The sequence below is a fragment of the Aedes albopictus genome, chromosome 2 (assembly GCF_035046485.1).
Source record: "Aedes albopictus strain Foshan chromosome 2, AalbF5, whole genome shotgun sequence".
NCBI classification, from domain to species: domain Eukaryota; kingdom Metazoa; phylum Arthropoda; class Insecta; order Diptera; family Culicidae; genus Aedes; species Aedes albopictus.
In genome coordinates this window covers 492,637,692-492,662,798 of record NC_085137.1, presented here as the reverse complement: position 1 = coordinate 492,662,798, position 25,107 = coordinate 492,637,692, and the positions used below count along the sequence as shown (strand labels likewise).

The 25,107-nt window shown below is 39.6% G+C and overlaps 1 protein-coding gene across 4 annotated transcripts in view; it reads right to left on the bottom strand.

The window, feature by feature from the left end:
• Positions 1 to 656: 656 nt before the first annotated feature.
• LOC109423258 (protein prickle-like) overlaps positions 657 to 25,107 on the bottom strand; it is a 196,946-nt gene continuing 172,495 nt past the window's right edge. For all 4 annotated transcript variants that reach the window (XM_062854231.1, XM_062854232.1, XM_062854234.1 and 1 more), the window contains exons 4-9: positions 21,495 to 21,608; positions 11,845 to 11,973; positions 11,551 to 11,754; positions 11,204 to 11,301; positions 10,098 to 11,101; positions 657 to 1,783 (exon numbers count right to left, since the gene is read on the bottom strand). In XM_062854231.1, the coding sequence (XP_062710215.1) occupies positions 1,275 to 1,783; positions 10,098 to 11,101; positions 11,204 to 11,301; positions 11,551 to 11,754; positions 11,845 to 11,973; positions 21,495 to 21,608 (2,058 nt within the window). In that variant the 3' untranslated portion in view covers positions 657 to 1,274. The remainder of the gene's footprint in view (positions 1,784 to 10,097; positions 11,102 to 11,203; positions 11,302 to 11,550; positions 11,755 to 11,844; positions 11,974 to 21,494; positions 21,609 to 25,107) is intronic.

Sequence of the window (25,107 nt, the reverse complement as noted above, 5' to 3'; positions counted from 1 at the left end):
GCCTATGCAGCAGTGTTGCGATAGACGGGGACACTTTCGCTGGATGGAGGACTTCGTCTACCTTGGATCCTTAATATGTAACGGCAGGCAACTACGTTAGCCGTTGAAGTACGAAGGCACATCACCAGTGGAAGTCAGGCCTACTATGGGCTCCACAAGAACCTGCGGTCGAAAAAGATTCACCGTCGCACCAAACGCACTATATGCAAAACGCTGATAAGACTTGTGGTTCGCTGTTGGACCTGGACTATGCCCGAGGAGGACATGCAAGCACTCCAAGTGATCGAGCGGCGGGTGCTTAGGACCATCTTTGTCGGTGAGCAAGCGAACGGTGTGTAGCGCCGAAAACTGAACCCTGAGCTCACTGTACTCCACGACGAACCTAGCATCCGGAAGGTCGCAAAAGCTGGAAGGATACGATGGGCAGAGCACGTTGTGAGAATGCCAGATAACAACTCAGCAAAGTTGGTGTGTGCAAGAGATATGGATGGTACAAGAAGACCAGGAGGCAGCGTGCAAGATGGGCGGACAAGGAGCAGAATAATCTGGCAAATGAGATAGGCGACCGAGAATGGCGGACTGTAGCCACGAACCGAGACATTGAAATTATATAACTGATGAGCATATAAAAATAATGACGTGATATTTATCCACTACCCAACAAACCTCCGTGGTTCCACTTTCAACTTTTCGGTAAAATTGTAATCCTATCAAACTCTACATGTATAAAAAATATCCTTACACTTACGATATGAGCATTAATACGGTTCAGCTATTCGGTACTACCGACTACCGAGTACAATAATCGTATGTTATGCGATGAATACACATTAATCTCACTGTTTCCTACTACACGTTCTCTTTGCAGAGTATTTCCTCTTCGGTTTTAAAAAGTTCCAGATAAATATTCAATCCGTTCATAAATCTAAAATTTCAACCCGAAAAAAATGAATAATTAAAATACATGCAAACTCTTTCGATGCTCTCTGTCTCTACGCGAATATGTTAGTTTTTGATTTCAAACGATGATTTTCGATTTACATTTTGGATGCATCCCTAACTACTTACGGGAAATGACGGCTTTGGCGGCTTCTTAACTAATGCATAAAAGCTGAATGTGGAGGTTAAGGTTAACCGCCAAAACCCCCATTTCCTCTACACGCGAAATACTGCCGAGAAGTAATGCCAGCAGTCGTCGACAAAATTTACACAGCTCTAACACTAAAATATTTCACAAACACAACGGTTCCTCTACCAGCCTCTCTCTCTTCCTTTCACGATATGATACAGTTCTTATTGTCTTTCTCATAAGGATGGCTATTCTGCAGTTGCTTCCGCTTGCGAGCGCACGCAAGCGAATTGTTTGGCATGTAGTGGATTCGCGTTCCGCCGTAGGTGCGCCTCATCGGCAGCTCGTACACCGTATCGTCAGCGCTGGATGAACTGGACGAACACGTGGAGCACACGCTCCGACTGTCCGAATCGTCATCGCCGCCACCGCCGTGGCGCTCCTGATGATGTTCGATAAATTCCACGTCCGGGACGCGCCTCCGTCGTGGAGACCGTCGATTACTGCTGCTGCCCGAGGACGAGTGGTGACGATCGTAGCCTCCGTAGCTGCTGCTTTCCCCTGATGAACGGTGATGATGCTGGTGGTGGTGTGAAGAGCGACGTTTGGATTTGGAAGACCGCGAACGGGAACCGCCGGATCGGGTGCAGTAGCTCTTGGAGCGGGGAAGCGAGTCCTGGAAGTCTCCCTCGAAGCGGACCTCTTTCTTAATGACTGGAATGGGGGAGATTGAAATGGAAAAAGTTAGATGTAACATTTTGATGACTTGTGCATATTTGGCATAGGCTAATATTTTTATTCATACAATATTTTTAATTCCAATAAACTCAGAAGTTAATAATAATAACCCTCCGCCAAAACTCCCTTCAATCATGCTCTAAAACTTGAAACAAGTTTCCATGGAACCCCCTTGATCCCATTATCTCATTACATCTTGAGTCCTTGTTTGTACCCTTACGTCTTCCAGAGATCGGTATACCTCCTTCTTTTTTAAACCTCATGAGCGTATTTGTACAATCCTTTAAACTCCTTGAGTTTCCTTTTACTTGACTTAAACCGAGTAAAGTACGAGACACTTAAGACTACCTTACAGTTGAATTCAGGGATTATTTTGGAAATTTCTTCAAAGATTGCCATAGAAGTTCGTATTTGTATTTTTTTTAGGTTTTTTATTTCAAACATTTCTGAAAGAATTCCTTCAGAAATAATATCAGATCAACTATGGGATTTCTCCAGAAATGCTTCTAGAAATTTATCAACAAGTACTTCTGGGAATTACTACAGGAGTTTCTCCAGGCATTCACCTAAAGATTTCTTCAAAATATGCAATTGTAGGAGTATTTTTTCACGGAGATACGCATATTCTTTCAGAGTTTCCACTTTAGATATTCAGAAAATTTGTCCAGTAAACCTTTCAGATATTACTTTTCAATTTCTCCAGAGGATCCTTCATGTATCATTCCATACATTTAGAGATTCTCGCAGGCATTAATTTATGAACTCGTTCAAAAAATCTTCTGAATCTTCTCTTAAAGTTCTTCTGATTGTTCTGAAAGTTCCTCCAGGATTTCTCCAAAAGTTCCCTCAGGTATTGTTCCGGGAATTACTAAGATCACAATTAGACCTTTGTTCAGAGTTTGTTTAAAAAAAATAAAATAAAATCATTATTTTAGCAATTACTGCAGAATCTATTCGTAAACATTCATCAAGGAGATTTTTCAAGAAATTCTTATATGAATGCCTTTATTTATCCAGTTGTCTCCCTTAAGAAGTTGCATAGGAAACTATTCTAAGAATTCCTCCAGAGGCATCTTTAGGATGTCTTCGAGGCATTCCTTCAGAAAACCCTCCAGGAATTCCTCAGATTTTTTTTGAGGAATTCCTTCAATAATTTCACCAGTGCCTTTTTATGTAGACATTTTTTAAAGAGATTTCTTCAAAAATGCCTCTGTGGATTAAACATTGAGAAGGTATCTAAAGGAGTTTCTTCATAAATTCTCCCAGGCATTCATTCTAGAATTCCTACAGAGATAACATCAGAAGTTGCTTCAGGAAGTTTTGTCCGGGAATCCCTCCAGCAAATTTTTAAGAATTTCTTTCAGAAATCTGTGAAAATCTCAGAAGTTATTCCCAAATAAATCTCTAGAATTATAGCTGCAGAAGCCCCAAAGATTTTCTGGAAGGAATCCCAGGTGGAATTTCTGAAAAACTTCCTGAAGAAAAAATTGGCGAAACTCCTCGAGAAACCCGTGGTGGGATTCCTTGAGTAATTTTTGGGTAAATTCCTGAAGAAATCCTTAGATAATATTCTTGGAGGACTTTCACAGCGGAGGATTCATGCAGACTGAGGAATTCAAGCAGACATGTCTAGGAAATATTTCTGAATTCTGAAACCTTGAAAAATCCTTGGAGAAATTCTTAAAGTTATTCTAAGAAAAACATGGCGAAGCAATTTCAGGGAAAACATGGAAAGATATCTGGAGGAAATCTTGAAGAAATCTCTGGAGATCTCCTGCCTGAATCACCGAAAGTATTAATGTAAGATTCTCTATATAAATTCCTCCAGCATTTTTCAAATGAATACCCGAAGAAATTCCTGCGGGAATTTTTGATGGAATCCATAGAGCAATTATTGAACAGATAGCTGGTGGACTTCCTTAAAAAAATACCTTCACGAATTTCTCAAGGAAGCTTTGGAAGATTAAAAAAAAACATTGGAACATTTTATGATAGAATATTTGAATGAATTCCTGAAACAATCCCTGTAGAAAACTCTAAGAAAATCCTTTGAGAAATTCCCGTAGGATTTTCTAAACATTTCTAGGGATTCCAGGGAAGTATGAAGTAATTCTATAAAGTACTTCTAAAAGAGCTCCTGGAAATTCACCTAAAATAATTCTTAGAAAAATTATTGAGTGAACATCAGATGCCCTGAAGAAATTCTCTAAAGAATCCTGAAAAAATTCTGAAAAAACTGATGGAAGAGTTTCTGAAAAAAAAAACCTTGGTAGACTTTATGACCCAATTCCTGGAGTAATTTCTGGACGAAGCCAAGAAGCATTTCTGGAAGGAATCCAGAGGAAAGGAATTCCCGGAGAACTTTCTTATTGGGTCATTGAAGGAATATTTGATGAGAGCTAAGAAAGAATCGTGGGAGATTTTTTAAAGTAATCCTTAAAGAAATTTCTAGAGGAATTCAAAACATTTGTTTATTTATATGAAAGAATCGCTGTAAACATTTCTATTAACCCATGGATGATTTCCTAAAAGACTTCTCGTATGGATTTCTGAAAGAAACTATGGAGGATTTTTTGGGGTCCTCAGTTGGCCTACTGGAAAAATTTCTCGACTCCCTTGGCTTAGTGTATCATTGTCCTTGCCTCACAGTTCACAAGTTCATGCAATGACATGCAAGGAAAGCCCTTCAATTAACAACTGTGGGCATGCTCAAAGAATACTTAGTTAAAGAGAGGCAGGCCAAGTTCCAAAAAGAACGTCAAGTCATGAAGAGGAAGAAGAAGATGCATTACGAATTCGTTAGAGAAATTTCAACAATATTTCAAACCGAACTTTCGCAAGAATTTCTTTAAAAAATCCTGAGGCATTTCTGAGAAAAATCCGAAGAAAGTTCGCTGGCAAAAACAATAAATGACAGATAAACTTCTGGGCATTTTCGGAAGAGTTCCTGAAGAAATTTCAGAAGCCATTCCGGAAGATATTGCCAGAGAAGCTCCTTAGGAAATTCCCTGAGGAATCACTAAAGGAACTGTCGGAGAAAACTCCGAAAAAAAAAAATGCGCGGAATTCTTAAAGGCATTGCTGGGACGCGAAGAATTAGTGATAAATAATAAGGCTGACACAAATTTCGATTTTCTCTTATGTCGGAAAATTTTGGTACGAATTCAACATTTGAGGGGGACAAACATAAATTATTCAAGAAGTTTCAAAATTTAAGTTGAAACAAATCCGATGAGTTAATTGATTTTTCCTAAATGATTGGGTATTTTTGCTATCAAATACGTTTATTATTAAACGTACCCCTCTTGACGAAACAACGAGGACTATTACAAAAGAAGAAAATGATATTTGTTCTGGCCTAGTCTTATTAGCAAAAATTAAGCGAAATTTCTCAATAAGTTGTCTGCGGAATATATGTTAAAAATTCTAGAGTAAGTCTTAAGGTAATTTCCGAAGAAATTCATTCTTAGAAAATGACAGATGGAATTTTTTAAATGATTTCCAGAGGGATTACTTGAAGAATGTCCGAAAGTATTTTCAAAGAAATCGCCGACGTAATTTTTTGAAAGTTTGCTGCCGGAATTCTTTAAAAATATTTCCGCAGGATGTCCTGATGGGATAGCTGGATAAGTTGCCTTGAACGACAAATGCTCCGATTACCAAACAAGTTTCTCAAGTAAATGTCGAAGAGATTTCAAAAGATACCATCGGACGGATTCCTGAAGGAACAGTCATATAATTTAAATGTCGAGGAATTTCTAAAAAAAAAAAAAAATACAGCGACTAAAAAGATTTTCTGGGTAAATTTGGAAAAAATCAGAGGAGTTCCTCAAAAAATTACAAAAAATCTACGACTGTTTCTTCAGGAATGGTGCCGACAGTTTTTTCTTAAATTTTCCGGTTGTTTTTTTGACATTTAACCTACACTTTTTTCAGGAACTTCTTCAAAAATTCCCTTTAGAGTTCCTTGAGAAAGTTCTTATGAATTCTCTTCCTTCACAGAAATTTCTTGAAAATGTCATCAGGAATTCTGCATAAATTAAGCTAAATAATTCTTCAGGAAATACCTTTTGAAATTGTCGGGCTATTTCTTTAGAAATATCCGGAATTTCATCTGGCAAATCTTATACAAATATTGCAAATATTAAAGGATTTTTTCCAGTAATTCCCCGAAGAATTACTCAGGTTTTTCTTTCAAGACTGTTTTAGACATTTTTTTTGTGAAATTTGCCCGAATTTCGCAACACTGCCGTAATTCTGCAAAGTGACGTAAGCGACATTGAGAGTTTTGGCCCAATTTTTAGTTATTATGCATAAAACTCTTGCTCATCCTCTAAGTGTCTTTCCATAGATGACAGATTACGACTAGATCTTGCATTCTAATATAACAAGCATAGGGGCTGTCCATTAATTAGGTAATGGTTTATGGGGGGAGGGGGGGGGGTTTAAGAAATCTTATGCGCCATACAAAAATATTTGGGGTTTCATACAAAAAATCTTACAAGGGGGGGAGGGGGTGTCGGAAAATCGCAAAAATTCCCTTACATAATTAGGGTAAAAGGGTATAATGCGCCCCACCGGGGCAAAACGCCCCCCTCCATTTTCTAGCGATTCAAGCGCTTTTCGCATGTGTGATCGATTATAAATCTCAAATATTGAAGAATAGTTGCCATCAAGCTGGTCCGTTAGTGGATTGGTACAGAAAAGCAATAAAAATATCAAAAAGTCTGAAATCGAGGTATTTGGCGTAATATTTTACCTCTTGTAAGCTGACTTCATTGTAAACGTAGCTAGTTCTGTTCGCTTGTGTTACTATGCAACTTTTATGCAGTTAAACACTTGTTGAAAGACCCTCCTAGGATAAGCATGTGGTGGAATTATCCCTTGGGACAGTTTTATCATGGTGCTGGACGTTTTTCTTTTGATGGGGCGTATTGCCCCGTTTGTTTTGAAAAGGCAAATTTTGCAACGTTTTCGAAAAACGTTTCAAAGCTTTCGTAGCCACATCTCCAAAGGCAAAGTTTGCATGCAACACTTCATTAACTTTAGTAACAACGATTTGCAGTGAACAATAGATGTAATAAGGCACCAGTTTCAGATATATTGTCATTTCTGCTTAGGGGGGGCATATTATACCTGTTTACCCTAATGGACAGCCCCATACCACAGTGTTATTTTTACACAAGATATTATATATAATATACCAACAAATGTCGAAATTTTGAATGGCGCTTACGTCACTTTGCAGAATTACGGCAGAACAGAATTTATTACGTCGCTTGAAGAACGAATTGTTTCGGTAATGATTTCAGGAATATTTGGTCGGCGTCAAGTCAGACCGGACCATCTGCTTTTCACTGATTTCAATAAAATGTCCTGCAAGCACTTGGAATTTCAAATTTCTGGCATTATTTTCAGAAATTCTATTATTTTTTTATTGAAATGACACATCAGCATCAAAATAACGTCGAAAAGTGCAGGTTTAACTAATTCCTCGGCTTATCTTTACCTGCCCGAAAAGTCGCGTAGTCCACTCTGACTGAACGCCGACCATTGCATGTTTTTTTTTGAGGAACGTAAACTGCCGTGAATCGCAAGTCAGTCCCATCTGCATTTTGGTCAAAAATGAGTTAATGGCCGTTTTCGAGCTTTCTTCGGATGATCTTTCAGCTGCGTGCATAAAAATATATAGTTTGTTCAGTAAAATTGAAAAACAACACCAAGTCAGATTGTCCCATAATGAAATGTAATCGCAAGTCAGTCCCATTACGAACTTGTGTGCCCTCCAGTACAAGACCTAACACTATTTTAGCTAGTTTTACATTTTTCACTGTTATGTTTTAACGTTTGAAACAATATGTGAAAGTTTCATGATGATCGCAGAAGTTTTCAATTCATAGCGATTTTTTAGAGTTTCGTATAGAAATCGAATTTGAAAACTTCAGAGGCCATTTTCTCAATGCCTACTTTTTACATATGGGACTGACTTGCGATTCACGGCAGTAAAGGAAACTTCTTTAGAACTTATCAGGAAATAATTTCAAAAATTCCTTCGAAAATTTCTCCAAAAATTTCTCTGGATTTTTTTTCAAAAACTTCTCCGACCGTTGCTTCTGAAACTTTTCAAAAAACTATTTCGAGAGCTGCTCTGACAGTTTTTTTTTGTTTAAAAACTTTCTGGCAGTTTTTCAGGGTTCTTTTCAGGGATTTTCAAGGAAATTTATCAAGTATTTTCCACAGAAATTATTTTAAGAATTCCACAGTGTTTTGTTTAAAGGTGTCCGGCCATTTGGCCGAATGCCGTTTGGCCGAACTATTATCAAAAGGATTTTGAGGCGTGGGCGATATGATCATCAGAAATATTTTCTTCTTTAAATCATAGGCTAATCTTTCTAGTTTTACCATTATGGTATTAGTTGGTGTTGAGAATATTGTTGTCAAAGATTTTTCTTTCTTTGAATCATAGGCTGTTCTTTCGAGTTCTACTGGAACCAGTGGCATGATCACTTAAGTTTATCTTTTTTTTTGCCAAGCGACATTCGGCCAAATGACCCAGAAGAATTGTTTAAGAATTTTTGAAAAAGGAATGAAGAAATGCCTCAAACAATAATAATCATGCATTTGACAATATCTCTAGAAATTCTTATGGTAATCTTTCAAGGAGATATTCCGAGATCAATATTTGTTTTTGCCGACATTTCTTCAAGAATTCCTGTGGCAACTTTTTTAAGGATTCATCCTGCAATTTTTACGGAATTTTCAGACATATTATTGAATTTTTGAAATTTTTCTGACATGTTCCTAAAATAGTGAATTCCCAAGCTAACACAGAGGCTTATATTATGTTGAATAGGATGCTAATGTGGAGGCCATATGCGTACATGCTTCCATTCAACTGCGTGTAAAGTGTGCGTATATCGCCTCCACTTTTGCTCCTATTCAATATCATACGCAATCGTGTGTTGTCTGGGTCTTCAAGTAAGTTTTTTAGGAACTCCTTTGAAAATTTTCTCAGGGATTCCTTTGGAAGTTCCTTCAGAAACTTTGATAGATTGTTTCTTGAAAATTTCTCCGGCTTTTTTCCAGGAATTTTCCAATGAACTTCTACAGGAATTTCTCAGGCTATATATTGAGCAATGCCCAGCAATTTCTTAACGAAACTTAACTGACATTTTTCCGAAAATTTCTTAAGAAATTCTTCCGGCATTTTTTTAATGATTTTTTCTGACTATTCCATTTTTAATCCCTCCGAACCGAAGCAAACCAGCCTTGGGCTGAAAGCCTAGTTAAAAAAGTAATAATAATAATTTTAATGCCTCCGTCAATGTATTTAGGAAGTTTTCTAGAAACTTCTTTGAAAACTCGCCAGGAAATTCTTCTACAAAATAAAAAAAAAACAATTATAAAACTTTTCTAGCAGTATCTTGAGGAATTTAGGAAGAAATTCTCAAAGAAATAGTTACTGGAATTCGTTGCAAAATTTACGAAATAATTCCCAAAAATAATTATTTGTGAAAGAATTGATTGACAGTTTCCGGGAGAAGTTCCGAAAAAAACTCTTGAAAAATGTCAAAGAATTCTCTTCAAGGCATTGCAGGAGGAATTATTGAAAGAAATTGCCTGAGAAGATGTTGAAGAAACTGGAAAAAAGAAGTTCTCATACACATCCTATAGAACACTTTTGAAATGCAAATCTATTTAGCTTACTTGGGCAAAGAGGAATTTAATCATGTATGACCAATGACATTTCTTCAAGAAGTTTTTCGATAATTACAATTCATATAGGAATATCTCCAACAGTTTCTTTAGGAAATAATCCAAAATCTTCATTAGTTATTCCATCGGTAATTCCTTGAAGAACTTCTCCGGCAAACTATTGAGGATTTCCTAAATAAATTTACGGAGGAATTCTCGAACAAATTGATAGAGGAATCCGTTGCAAAAATTACGACAGAACTCCTTAAAATAATGTTTGTGAAAAAAAATATTTACGGGAAAAGATTCGTAGTGCAATCACAATTTTTTAAGGAGTTTTATAAAGAATTAACAAAAGTAATTGCCTGAGAATTTTGGAAAAAAAAATTGTTGAAGGAAAATCCTTCAGGAATTTCCGGAGAAACTTTTGAAAAAGTTGCCGGGAATCCCAAAAGTAATTACCTGAAAATTCATGGAAATTGTTTCAAAAAAATCCTAAGGAAATTGAGAATCTCTGCGAAAATTCTTGAAGAAATTGTTGGGAAAATTTGTGAAGTAAGAATGGGTAAGTATGGAAGCTGGCTAAAAAAATTACCTATCGGTGGCGGTGTCGGCAGCTCCACTATGGAATGCGAAGCATCGTCCGACGCGTTCTGGATGGCGTCCTCCGGATCGGTTATTGCACTTGCTTTGTCCAACGGGCTAATATCATCGTAAGCTAGTAGTGATTGAGGTTGTTGCGACTGTTGTAGTTGCTGTTGCTGTTGGCTCAACTCCGGCATCGAAGAGGTTAGGGCCGGGTTGGTTTTGGCTATACTGGGTCCCGGAATGACGGTGGAGTTGTGATCCGCCTGCCAGTTGTCCAGGCTTAGGCTGAGGTCGGTGAGGTCCAGCGGTTGTCGACTTCGGTCTTTGTGCAGCAGTCGGTCCAGTTCAGGGGAGCACTGAGGGATTCGATGGTGGGTGGGGATGAGCGGAGGGAGGGATTGGTGCTGGTGGTCTGTTTGGTCACTGGGTTCCGTACAGGGTAGAGTTCGGGAAGAAATGGGTGAGGTAGTACCGCTTTCGGTGTAGGTTTGTACGTCGTTTTCTGCGGAAATTGAGTATGTCTGATCGTTGAATTCCGTGGGAACGGGGCTGGAGATGTTGGTGGACATTTCAGTGTGCGAGTGTTTGGCAGGGCTGGAGTGAGGAGTGCTCCGTTCACTGATGGGACTCTGCAGCGGTTCGGGGGACTTTGGCAAGTGTGGTACGTATTCCGCCGAAGGATCATCGAAGGTACGTTGACCGGGGGCACGGAGGCGTGTTCGTGAGGGCAAAACGGTTGGCACTGATCCATCGGAAGGCGTAGGTGGCTCACCTTTGCTACAGGCTATCGAGCAATAAATCTCACCCCGACGAGGTAAGAACGGTCGTCCGAGCAGCGAACACCGGCAGGTACTGCAGGCGAAACAACTGTCTGTCGCGTGCCAGTGCTGACCATCGTGGCTCATTTGACCCTGATCCACGCCGATTGGCTCGCTACAGAAGTCGCAGTACTCGGCAAACATCGCGTCGAAACAGTGCAAACAGTACGGCTTACCGTCGCGCATTATGTACCTGGAAGGGAGCAACAGAGAGCAAACGGAACAACGATAATTGGTTGTAAAAGCACATTCTTCTCGCGTGGTTGCAAGCTATCTTTTCCCCGTGGGGACTTACCGTTGACCACCCAGTTGCTTGTCGCACTCGAAACAGGCGAAATGTTTGATATGCCATGCTCGTCCCTCTGCTTCCGTGCATTCGTCCGCGAGGATGATCTGAGGGATACAGATGTATACAGAATGAAACAGTGTTTTTTTCTGATCCTCAATTTTATCTGTAATTCTTCTCTAATCGTTATCAAAATTTATCAATGGCCGCGTCTTATTGGAGACTCGACTGAATCACTAGTCCTATCCCATGGCGTTGAGCATAACACAATTTTCTTCGTAACGTTTCTGACGCACGATCACCTAGACACTTGACACATTTCTCCCGGCATTTTCCCACACCACAGACATACATACCTCATCACACGCCGAGCAGCGTGGCTTCAGGGTCTCCGCATGGTGTCTTCCGCAGTAGAGCCGGGCCTCCCGATGGAAATAGATCAAATCCACCAGCAGTTCTTTGCAGACGCAGCACACGAAACAGGCCGGGTGCCAGCACGTACCCGGATCGAACCGCGACGCGTACACTCCCATGTCACCGGAAGAAATGCATTCGCCACACTAAGAGGGAGGGAGAGAATGAATGGGGGGAAGGAAAGCAGAAATTATCTAATTCAAAGGTATCAAACATCGCATTATTGCTGGACTTACCCCGTCGCAAATCTGATTCGTGGCGAGCTGCTTCACGGTACCCCTGCCGAGGGCCTCCCGTTTCCTCTGGGCCGAGAAAAGTTTCAGCTCTTTGCGCTCTTCATCGGTCAGCGAATGGCAGTATCGCACCTGCATCGAGGGGGGTTGGGAAGGAACGGAGAAAATTGGAAAACAAACCAAACGAAAACGATTAGATCAAATATTTACTTTTACACGGTGCTGTTTGTTTGCTTGATGCTGGCCCGTTGTTGCCGTTGAGGCTGCTGTTTGGTGCACCCCGTTGTGAGCTTATATATTTATCCAATATAATGCGAAACGAAACGAGCAGGGGCGGTTCTTCGTAAAAAACAGCCAGCTAAGACTGGATAACTAAACTGGGATACTGGGATTTCTTTGGATGATGACATGGAATGCATTCTAAGTCTACTTCAAAGGATTAAGGAGGTTGAGACTGTAAAAGTAACTATCTGCACAGCGTCCTACTTATAGGACAGTGATCATCTTGGGAATTTCTCAATATTTCAGCATATTTACTTTCTTTTGAGAAGATGTTAAGAACATCCAAACTCCGGACATGGTGAACAATCAACATCAGAATTGACCCACCAGGTGGCGCAAAAGTTCTGCAAAGATTACATATGGCCACGGTTTATGAGTTTGATTTCAAATATTCAGTATTTTTAAATTTCAAATTTCGAATAAGTAAATTTATTTTTCTTATATCTTTATTATGGATTAGAATTTGCAGTTGGTGTCTTCGGCGGGGTATCCAGCAGAGACTCGTTCCAGGATTTCTGCTAGAATTCCTGCAGGAGTTCCTGCCGAGTATTTTCCAATGATTCTTCCAGAAATTCCTTCAGGGATATTTTTTGGCATTTCGTGAGGGATCCTCTTAGGATTCCTTCTGGGTTTCACGGATTATTTCCAAGGTATTCTTCTTTCATTTTCTCTTGAAATTTCTCCAGGGATTTCTTCCGGATTTTCTTTAGAAATTTTTTCCAGAATTCATTCTTGTTACCCGGGATTGCGCCCTTTATTTCTATTGTTTTTTTTAGCAATTTCTCCCAATATTTATTCAGAGATTTATTTAAAGGATTCTTCCGGGGTTTCCTTAGAGATGTCCCTTCGGATTTTTTTCCTGCCTTCCATAATCGATTTCTCCTGGGACTCTTAACGATTTTCTTTCGGTTATTTCTTCCGCCCGAGGTGAACCAGCCTAGGGCTGAAAGCCTCGTAAATAACACGCTAACGCCGCTCAGCACTAAAGTGCATAATTTCCAGACTACACCAAAAATGTGTAACCCTTGCACATTCACAAAATCAGCTCCTGTGTCCACAAAATCGTTAAATTCGCAAATATTGTTGTACAGCAATCTAGCTAGGTTTACTAGTGACCTTGGAAAACAAAAAAAAATATCGACATTTCGCATCTAGACGAGTGTACGAGCTGTTTTTGAGAATGTGTAACTGTAACACATTTTTGTGTGGTCTGGAAATTTTGCACTTATGAGTAGGGCTTACACATTTTAGTGCTGAGCGGTTTTACTGTGAAGGCTAATATTAATAATAAAAATAATAATGATAATCAAGGTTTCATTTAGGAATTCCTCCTGAATCTTTTCAGGGATTACTTGTGAGAGTTTTTCGGATTCCTCCATTGAATTCTCCAGAGTTTTTGGCTAGGACTCTTCCACCAGGGACTTCCCTGGATTTCATAGATTCCTCCTTCATTGGTTCCGTCCAAGATACTTTTATGAATTTTACTCGATAACTCATTTCTATTCAATGATTCGTTCAAAGATCTTTCCAGGGCTCTTTCAGAATACTATCAGGATATTCAAAAGGGTAACGACAACGAAAATATTTTTTTGAGGGAATATGCCCATTTTTTATGAATTCTTTAAAGAAAAGTCTGTCGCGATTTCTCCCAATATTATTTTTAAAAATCCTTCTGGAATTCCTTTAACAATTCCTCATAGGATTTCTTTATGTCCTCCCAGGATTCTTTCATTGGTTCTTTTCATGGTTCTTTTGTAAATCCTTTCCTAAATTTCTTTGGAGATTTCTGTTGGGACTCATTTATGTATTCTGTCATTAATTTCTCTCAAGATTATATTTTGAAAGAAATGTTATTGATGGCGAATTATTGAAAAGTGTTATTAGAACGTTGTCGGATGTTTATGTCTGATGTGTTCGAATAAATACATATTTAAATGGAAATGTGTACGTTCAAGTTCTTGGATGGATATCTATAATATAATATATAGATAAATATAATCGTATTTTTTCGGGATTGTATTCTGGATAAGATCACGATTACGTCTCACTAGTGTAAGATTTTAAAGGAAAGTTGCTCGGTATTCGACTTTATTAGATGAACATAGCGAACATTCTAGTTCTTTGCTTTTCTGAAATAAGCATTATTTCGGATTGTAGTATTTTAGTTGTCTAGTAATATTGTGTATGAGTGTTGAGTTGTAGTTGTGTACTTGCCAATATGCATTGGGTTCTGTTGATCATTGCTACCGGTTAAGATTCTCAACCCTACGAAAATTTGTTTGGAATATAATCGATGTCGATGAATTCCAAACAAATTTTAGTAACTTTAGTAAGGGATATTGTAGCATTGTGGCTACTGTGTAAATATAAATTAGTTGTTTTTAAGCGAACTGTACATAAATGTAAATATTACTATTGTTATGGAATGGATTTTGTTGTATTATATTGTTTTAGTAATAAACTAAATATTCACTCAGGAAGTTCACTAGACCTATTCAAATAATAGATTAGAAAGGAAACCAATTCAGCACCTACTAAATATTTCACTGGCGCATACATACTTAAAACTTGCATACAAGCCGTTCATCCAGAAAATGAACACCACCGAACTTCATAGGTTTATTCCGAACTTATACGGGAATTCAGTTACGAATGATGAAGTGATAGCTCGATCCAAAGGATTATGAAGGAAGGAGATGGTATCATCCATTCATAGATATTATAGAATTTGAAGATCTGGTTCATAAGGTCGTTGTCCTTTTAAAAGGTTCAACAACCTCCGATCACGAATACGACAATTACTCGCGACCTATCTGAGGCGCTCTAGAACCACACTCGATCATTTCAACCGAGACCGTGGGAAGATCCGGGAGTGCGAGTTCAAATTAAATCTTAGTGTCGCGAACCTGGTTGTGGTATGTTAAACGATGTTAGAAGTCTTTAGTGTTTAGATTTTATGTAGTGTATTCCTTTCCGTTAGGCTAAGCATTCAGCTAGAAGCGTCGTGCCGTTCCAATAGTCCGTGTGCGAGTGGGGAAAGAAATCAAGGTAAATCATAATTAAAATGTGTGTCCAAATAGTGTGTTCTCATAAAGTGTCGAACAGCCGTTCGACGGCTTTTTGTTTCAAGTTCCGAACGGGAATCGAACCGCCAACGTACCAGCATCGCGCAAAGGACCGCATCACCCGAACCCCTCGACCACCGAATCCATTGTTATACGGCATCTCGTTGAAATTTCTCCGGTTGCGGGAAACCGCTACTCGGAAAGGGACCGCATCGTCACCATTGCGTCCGGCCTTGAAGAAGCATCGTCGCAGTTATACCTGACGAACCGCTTCCGGCCATATTGTACGTCGACCAGCGGCGTCCAGCGAACGCCATTTTGATATCCGGCGAACTACGATCGTCAGCCGGTCAGCGCGACGAGTACGCTTCGGTCGTAATCCGGCCAACGCCGCACCGAACTAGTGGTACTGTCGCAATATCGCATCGCGTCGTTTGGGCAGCTTCGGTAAAGCAGAACTGGAGTACGGTAAGGCAGAGGAATCCACGGTACCGTGAGTAGCCACTTTTATTCATGCGCATGATAACTTGAGACACACACGTACTAGGGAAGCTATATTTAGAATCCACCGCACACGTTAGGTAGCTTAGAGATAAGAAGAAGAAGAAGGAAAGGAATCTAAAAATGTCCTAGGATTAATAAAGTGAATTTGACTAGTTGAATTACATCATGAACTGATTACACCATCCCTAATAAATGTTTTGCTAGCTACCATGTGTGTCATGATTTCTAGGGACTAAAGATTTCTCACGTCGTTCGATTAGTCATATTTTTGTTGTCTTTCTGCTGTACCATTTTCACACCTAGTTGGACTGCTAGGGAAATCAGTCCCTCCGTTTCCGTTCTTCTAACGAAAAGAGAGATTTGTGAGAGTGAGTTCTGCCAGTGATGAGAACTCGCGAGCTACTGTGACTAATCGAACGACGATCTTCAACTGTTATAATTCTATCTATGGTGGTGCCTCTTTACGCAAGTAGCGGAAGTACTTTATAATACCGTTCAGCTCCGCTAGTTCATACATCATTTCCCCAACTGAATTCTTACCCAGTGAATCAGAATTCAAACATCGCGCAACAATAATGACAATGTCGCAACCTGTATTTGTTGCGACAAAACAATCCATGCGACATAAGTTTGTCCCAACTTGAAAATAATGGGATTAACATCGTACACCATGAGTTTAGAGATTTTTAAGCCTTGCATTGCGATTTTCGAACGGTAACTTCGAGTCGGTAAACACTGCAACTCTGGTGAAGCCCCATCATCAAACAGTTTCGACTTTGGGTTAGTAATAATTGATTATTCACGAGTTGAAAAGTACGCAACAAATTCAGCTTCCGTTTTGTCTGCAACTAAAAAATTCGAGATCATGTCATTATCTGTCACCAGTAGGGATAAAGAGTAATCGTCACACCTTCTTTGTTGCTTGTTTTATGCCTCTTTTGTCTGACAATTCTCTTCACTGTTCTTACCAGAAACCTGCCTTGAGGTTAGGATTTCTTGCCGGGCACAGTAACAGACAAGTGGTCCTCTACGGAGGTGGCGCTTAAGCCACTTGATGGAAAATTCCAGGGTTAAAGGTCGTAAGAACCGAAGAAAATAGTTGATGCTACAAGATAACCCATTTTTGAAATGTCATATCTCCGAAACCGGTGAACCGAATCGAATGAAATTATGAACGTTTATTAACAATATGTTGATACTTGATGCAACATTTTAAAATATAATATTTTCTCACGCCGAATAAAGTTATACCGGTTTGACATTTTCACCCATATAGAGGAAAATGAGTCAAATTTACAATACCATACAAAAAATACTAAATGTGTTCTTCCTTAAACCCAAATAGGCTCTTATACAGGGGATAGACAAAATGATCGGGACAAGCAAAATTTTCTTTTTTCAAAAAATGTTCAACTAGCTGTAACTTTTCGAAAAGTGCATAAAATATTCTCAAATTTTTACTGTGAGTGCATCAACTAGTTGTGCATCAGTGGTTCAAATTTGAAAAAGGTCGGGCCATTCTCCAAGAAGTTATAAAGAATCTTGAAAAAGGTAAAATTATTCGATAGCCAACTTTGAGGTGTTATATCTCCGGATTCAATGAACCGATTGAAATGAAATTTTGACCATTTATGACTTATATAATGAGCTATTAAAAACCATTGACTTAACTTAATATTTTTAACACGGAAGAAATTATAACGATAAGATTATTTTTCTAATAAAACACCAAATTTTCCAAAGCATCAACATCGTATCTAATTAGAGATATCTTGAGAGTAGGAGTAGAAAATCTTTGGAAATCAAAACTAAAATTTAATGACATCGATGTAAAAAATTAACATTTTTTCGAGAAAGACCCAAAAAGTTTCAATCCATGATAACTTTTTTAAATGTTTAAAAAGTATCAATGTTTCAATAGCTTGTGAAACGCTAATATATTGTTGATAAACGTTCAAATTTTCATCCAAATCAGTTCACTGATTTCTGAGATATGACAGTTCAAAAATAAGCTGTCTGAAAAATAGAGTTTTATGAAAACGGTTCTAGTTTCGCGAAAGATTAACCAATCGAGCTCAAATTTGTACCAATGATGCTCATATAATAGGTTAACAGACAGTCAAATTTTGAGATTTTTAAATGCACTCTATGAAAAGTTACAGCATGTTGAACTTTTTTGTGAGAGAAAAAAAAGTTGCCTATCCCTAACATTTTGGCCACCCCCTGTATTTCAACAGTTGATTTGCCTTGAAGTCAATCAAATGCGACAATACACAGATCGAAAAAAGAGTGTAAAATTCTGTGACATATGATGCACATAATTGGAGCGTGGGATATCATAGAAGTTTACATGACATATCATGTAAAGTTCATGAAATATCATGTAAACTTCCATTATATGTCATGTAATTCAGCATGACTCTGAGAGTTTACATGACATATAACACAAATTTACATGATATGTCATGTAAATCATCATAACATTAAGTTTACATGAGTAAAATGAAGTTTACATGACGTGTAAATCTCATTATTTTTATCTGTGTAGCCAACGTTTATTTTGAAACTTCAAATGTGTTTTTCTATTGTAACATGTGACATTTATGCGTCCGAGGGCAGCATGGCGCTCCGGTAAGCTAGGGGTTTTAAGTGTCTTCAGCCAGAGGCTGTTCAGACTGCACATTACTGTCACTTAGATAATGGACAACACAGACGACTGACATCGTTAACCGCCATGAAGCTTAAGAGAGGAGTTGGTATCAGACCCAGCGTCCTAGTGCCGCAAGTTAGGTTTCAGATTACCTCAAAACAGTGACCATACTCCTGGAAAAACCAGGTTTCAGGGACGTCCCTGAATGTTGAAGAGTTCTTCAATGAGTTAATTTGAGGAAATCATAAAGATTGGCGTGCCGCAAGCGGAGTTTCCGAATCACTCAAAACAATGCCCACTTCCTCGGCGGTCCTAGTTACTTGTCACCTAAGGATCCAGGCTTCCGGAATATCCAGGGAAATGACCACGGTCTTCAGAAATCGTCAAAATGTACTCTAATTGGGAAATCACGAAGCTTGATGAAGTGAGCTAATCGTATAGAGGCCATTTTCCCGGGGGAACCATGTTCCCAGAACATCCTGGGAAGTGGCTAACGTCGCCAAAAACATTCAGCTGTCCTCCTATGAGCTTGTTTCTCAAAATCAAAGAAAAAAAATCAAATTTAATGTTGTTATCAAGTCAAAATAATCAAGCTTAGTTAAACATACTATGTATAGCACACCTGCATCCGCTTCACACAAAAAGGGGGAGGGTCAAGAGGGAATCCCCGATGTATAACTTCTCCTCGAAGTAGCTTTAAACGGGTTTGAATCAGTCTAAGGGTTAAAAACCAATTGCAACGGAAGGTCAGCAATAGAGTAAACCGAACTGAGGCCAACCGCAACGACCTCCGCGAACAAAACTGAGTAGTGGTTGAAAACATGGTACGTGGAATTACCGGGTGATATATATAAGCATGGTGGTCGATCGACGAAAGAGTGTGCCGGTTGAGGATCAAGAGATTCAGGAACAATGTGCACAGACCTCCTTCCATGATGACAAGGATGCTTCCTACGCGCAGCGTTATCGCGAGTACGACCGTTGCCCTAGATCATTTTAGGAGACCTAAACGCCCAGGAAGAGAAATTCAGACCAACGATTGAAAGCTCCGCGCCCGCCAGCTGACGAATGAAAAAAGGGTTTCGGTTCATCGATTTAGCCGTATCCAAGAACATGGCCAATGGCAATACGTTGCTACCATTTTATACACACCTATCATTACACCCAGATATCATCACAGCAGATGGACTGATTGATGGGCTGCCCTTCTTAAATATTATCGATGTCAGGACCTATCGTGGCGCTTACTTCAATGCTGACTTATACCTAGTGATGATCAAACTGCACTCAATACTATCCGTCATCAACAATGTACGGTACCGGCGATCACCACGGTACAACCTTGAGCGACTGAAGAAACCGGATGTCGCTTCAGCATACGTGCAGAATCTCGAGGCAACGCTGCCAGACGAGGGCGAGCTCGATATGGCTCCACTAGTGGTCCGCTGGAGAACAGTACCAGAAGTCATCAACGACGCAACCGAGAGCACCATCGGGTGCATGGAAAGGAAGTAGACGAAACGAATAGTTCGACGCGGAATGCAGAGAAATTTTGGTGTAGAACGCAGTATGGGCGGTAATGCTGCAGCAAGGTAACCGGCAGAAAGTGGCATGTTACAAACAGAAGCGGAAACAGCAGACCCGCCTCCTTCGGAGGGAAAAGCGAGGTGTGAACAAATGGAACTGTTGTGTCGTTCCCATGAAACATGGAAGTTCTGCCAGAAGTTAAACGCATCCCGCAACGGATTCGTGTCGCGAGCCAAAATATGCAGGGATAACGACGGGAGTCTTTTGACGGACGTACGTGAGGTGATCGAAAGGTGAAAGCACAACTTAAATGAGAACCTAGATGGTGTGGAGAACGTAGGCACAGGACACCATGACAACGGAGGGAACAACTACGCCAATAATGCAGCAGAGGACGGTAATAATCCAGCTCCAATGTTGAGGGAAGTTTAGGATGCCATTCACAAGCTCATAATTAACAGTTGATAAGGATGATATCGTAGCTGAACTAACTAAGATGGGATCAAAAAAGTTGGTCACCTGTCAGCAACGGTTGGTAGTCAGGATCTGGGAAACCGAACAGCTACCTGCGGAGTGGAAGGAAAGGGTAATCTGCCCCATTCATAAGAAAGGCGACCCTTTGGAATGTGAGAACTTCAGAGCGATTACCATTTTCAATGCTGCCTACAAAGTTCTATTTAAGATCATCTTCCGTCATCTGTCCCCTAAAATGATAGGTTCATGAAAAGTTATCGAGCCGGCTTCATCGGCGGCCGGTCGATAATGGACAAGATCTTCGCTATGTGGCAAATCCTCCAGAAATGCCGTAAATACTGGGTCTCAACACATCACCTGTCCATCGACTTCAAAGCGGAATACAACAGTAGGTGTTAATAGCACAGAGCTATGGAAAAACATGAACGAAAACGGCTTCTCTGGGAAGCTGACCAAACTGATTAAAGCAACGATGGACGGTGTAAAAAACTGCGTAACGGTTTGGGTTGAAGTACTGCGCCAGGGTGACGAACTCTCATGTTTACTCTTCAACATCGCTCTGGAAGGTGTAATGCAAAGAGCCGAGCTCAATAGCCGGGTACGATTTTCACGAAATCCGGTCAATCTTGTGCGCTTTGCGGACGATATGGACATTATCGTCGAAACTTGTGGAACGGAGGCAGAGCTATTAACCCGCCTGAAACGCGAAGCAGCAAAGGTCGGATTGGTAGTGAATGCGTCAACAACAAAAATAAAATAAAAATATCCGTGAACATATGCTCGTTATGTTTGCGCAATTGAGACTAGGACATAAATATGTAGCATTACTGTTATTTCCTTCGGCCGGTCCTTACCATTTAGTCAAACTTCAATGGAACTGACCAGCCTGCCCCGGGAAGGCTATATGGCATCGCGCGGAGGCGGTACGCCCGGTAAGCGACGACGAGTGCAATAACAAGAACTGAATAAATTTTATGTTTATTATTTTTTCACTGCCCAGCGGAAAGTGTATACAGAAACAAACAACTCAAGCGAAACGGACCTGGCTGGCTGGTGCACTTTACATACTTGTGGTGCGCTTATGATCGCGCGTTGTATGACGACGACGACGCGTTGTCGCACTTAAGGCGACGACGACACGGGAGACTTACCTCATTATCGTGGGGTGGAAGCTGCTGCAGCAACTGACGGACCCGGTGTCGCTCGCCGATGCTGTTGACGTACGGGACCTTATCTTCGGGGACGGCCGAGAAGTACAGGTGAACCTGTGGGGAAAGGAGGAAAGTTGCGTGATTAGAAAATGATGTTTGAAAAGAATTTAGCGCCTCTAGCTGGACAGCGCAGCGCAGCAGTGTCAGAGCGGAGGCGCGTGAATGGCATTGGTGGTAAGGCTTTTCGATTGGTGGACTCGGTTGGATGGCGATGCGAAGATGCGCTGCCTACCAGACGCTACGGATTTGTGCTATTATGTAGTTGACAAATGAGGTTATGGATGATATAACCGTCGACCGGAACATGGTGTCTGCTATGCAAATGATGTGATGCGAGTGACTTTGTCTTGTTCGTGTATCTATGTGTGTCACGAAACCGTAACAGAATTACATGACGAACTGAGAAATCAGGTCTTGATATGAAGCTGGTTTTCTTCCAGTGATTCAATTTTGCACTCATGATGACTATTACATTTGATATCTTCTTGACCTAATTAAATTATATCTGCAAGAATTATTACGACATTATTGATATGAAAATAGGTGGTGATCCCTTGTTATCCGATTTGCCCAAGAAGCAATTCAAAATATAACAGCAATAGTTTGTAATTTCTTAGTTAACACATAAAGAAAGAACTTATAAATTTAATGGGACGCAGTGGTGTCATCGAGGTTACTTAAAGTTACTCACTGAGTAAGGGGCCATGCACAAATTACGTCACGCTTTTAGGGGGGAGTTGCTTAACGTGACGACCCATACAAACATGTTTGAGGTCTCATACAAAAAGTGTGACAGAGGGGGGAGGGGGGTGAGGGGTTGTGGTTGAAAATGGTGCATTTCTGCGTGACATAATTTGTGTATCACCCCAACCAGCTATGCTACTTGAAGTATGAGTATTTTACTTGCAGTATGTTTTTTTAGGATTGTTTTAGATCGCCTTCCATGGATATTTTCAGAATTTCTCCATGGATGCCTGCAAAAAATCCTTCAGGTATGTCTTCAGAATTTCATTCAGCTGAAGGAAAAGCTTTCAAGAGAATTTTTAAGAAATGCCGGGACGTGTGGCGCAGTGGTCACACGTTCACTTCATAATTGGATGGTCATAAGCTCGATCCCAGCCTTGGCACTAAAATTTTTTTGTCAGCTGTTCTTCGAGAGTGGCTGGCACTGACGCTCTTCTGGGCTTAATAGCTCTAACGGACCCAGATAATTGGATATTTGCGAACGGCAATTCATAATGAACATTCAATCAGCTCACTCAAAGTGGGTAATTCTCGCTGAGACCGGCCCACTATTTACACCTTGTCTTCAAAAATGTTTAAGGTGCCGATTTTCTGAAAGCCTTCGCCTAAAACGTAAGAAAAATGCATTTGGATCGGCCATATTGATTTTGGCCGCCATCTTGGATTTTTATACCAAAACATTTTTTTCACCATGAGGGCAACCACCGATTTCCAAAATGTTTGCATCAATTGGAAGCTGGGACATTTATACATAACATATCAAAAAATTAGAGATGTCTTTTTCTTCTTTCAAAAGTTATCTGCAGTTTTGTAAATTAAGCCACGTTTTCTCCATACATTTCCATGCGCACCGGCAACGACATGCAACAGCATCCGAGTTTACGCCTGCATGTATACACAAAGACGCGTGCCACAAAATTTGGCCAAATCGGAGGTTCGTTTCCGTTTTTGGCTGTTTCTCAATAATGCGGGCATTGTTTTTATAACTTTTTTAGTGTTTTGAAAAGCTTAAACCTTCAGCTTTCCATTAGTGGGTTCAGAATTCAAATTCGTGTTCGTAAACACTGCGAAATAACGCTGCATTTATGTAAACGGCCGGCGCCGGGCCCAGTGCGCAAAAGTGGCATGATTTACAAAACGGCAGATAACTTTTGAAAGAAGAAAAGACATCTCTAATTTTTTGATATGTTATGTATAAATGTCCCAGCTTTCAATTGATGCAAAAATTTTGGAAATCGGTGGTTGCCCTCATGATAAAAAAAATGTTTTGGTATAAAAATCCAAGATGGCGGCCAAAATCAATATGGCCGACCCAACTTTTTATTCTTGTAAATAGTAGCTCTATCTTTCCTCTTTTCAACAACAATTCGTTTTGAGGTGGTTGTTGGAGAAACTTTCGAGTTATTACGGTTTAAATGAGCCACCATTTGACCAAAATCGAGGGGTCTGCAAAAATTGTTGTGGCTCTAATTAACGGGGGGTCCATCAATTTGAGTAACTAAATGCATTTTTCTTAATTTTTAGGCGAGGGCTTTCAGAAAATCGGCACCTTAAACATGTTTGAAGACAAGGTGTAAATAGTGGGCCGGTCCCAGCGAGATATACCCAAGTGCAAATTTTCGGTAATACCAATCCGTGTGGTCAATTATGATTTTCAAATAACTCAACGTACATATGTACAGATGGGTAAATTATTGATTAAATTGGGAAAAAATCCACAGCACAGGTGAGATTTGAACTCACGACCCTTATTCGCTAGACAAGTGCTTTACCAACTAAGCTACCGAGCCAATTAATGACTCGGCATTTTAGTTGTCATAAGGTTCAATTCTAATCTCATCGATCTATATAGTCTTCTCCTAAACCGCAAATATAATATATGGAACTTTTTCTATGGATTCGTTTAAAAAATCCCTCGAGAAATTCTCCAGAAATTTCTTTAGAGTTTACAGGGATTGTTTCAGAAGATCTTCCAAATATTCTTTCAGAAATTGTTATAAATCACTTCAGAAAATCCTTAAGAAATTCGTGCTGGTATTTCTAAAAGAAGTAAACCAGTGAATCTATAGAATCTATCGACAATTCCCGCAAGAATATGGCTAGGAATTTCTTAGTGGATTCATCCAGAAAACCCTGCTGGGATTACTCCAGTGATTCTTATTAACTAATTACTTTCAGTGATTCATGCAGGAATTCTATTAGAAATTCTTCCAGGAGCTTTCTTCAGGATTTCCTCCAGATGTCCCTCCATATTTTTCACGGAAATTAATCTGGCATATCTTCTACGGATGCTCTTAAAATTTATCTCCACAGACATTTTCAGAATTGTAGAATTATTCCTAAATTTCACCAAGAGATTTCCTCAAAAGTCCTTCCAAGGAGTTTTTTCTCAAAATTCTTTAAATAACACAAGTTTACAAAATAAAACGAAAGTCGTGAACTTCTATCAACGACCAAAATTTTTGAAGCATAATTTAGTGCTGATTTCGAACCCGACCTTCAAAAAATTTTAGGTAGAACAGTTTTTGAGTTTTAGCTCAATATCGAGTTTTGCAACTTTTCAAAATATGTAATTTACTAAAATTAAAATATATTGCGTTTCGTTCAACCAATTTGGAATCTTTTTCCATGAATTAAAAGCTGAATACAATACCATTCGATCATCTGAATACAGGTTTTGCATCATATTGATGAAATTCAAAATATTGACTTGTTTTAGGGACGATCTCCTTAAATTTTAGCAAAATTCCCAAAATTTTTTGAAGAAATGTATTTTTATCAATAAGAAAAAACCAACTTAAAAATTATT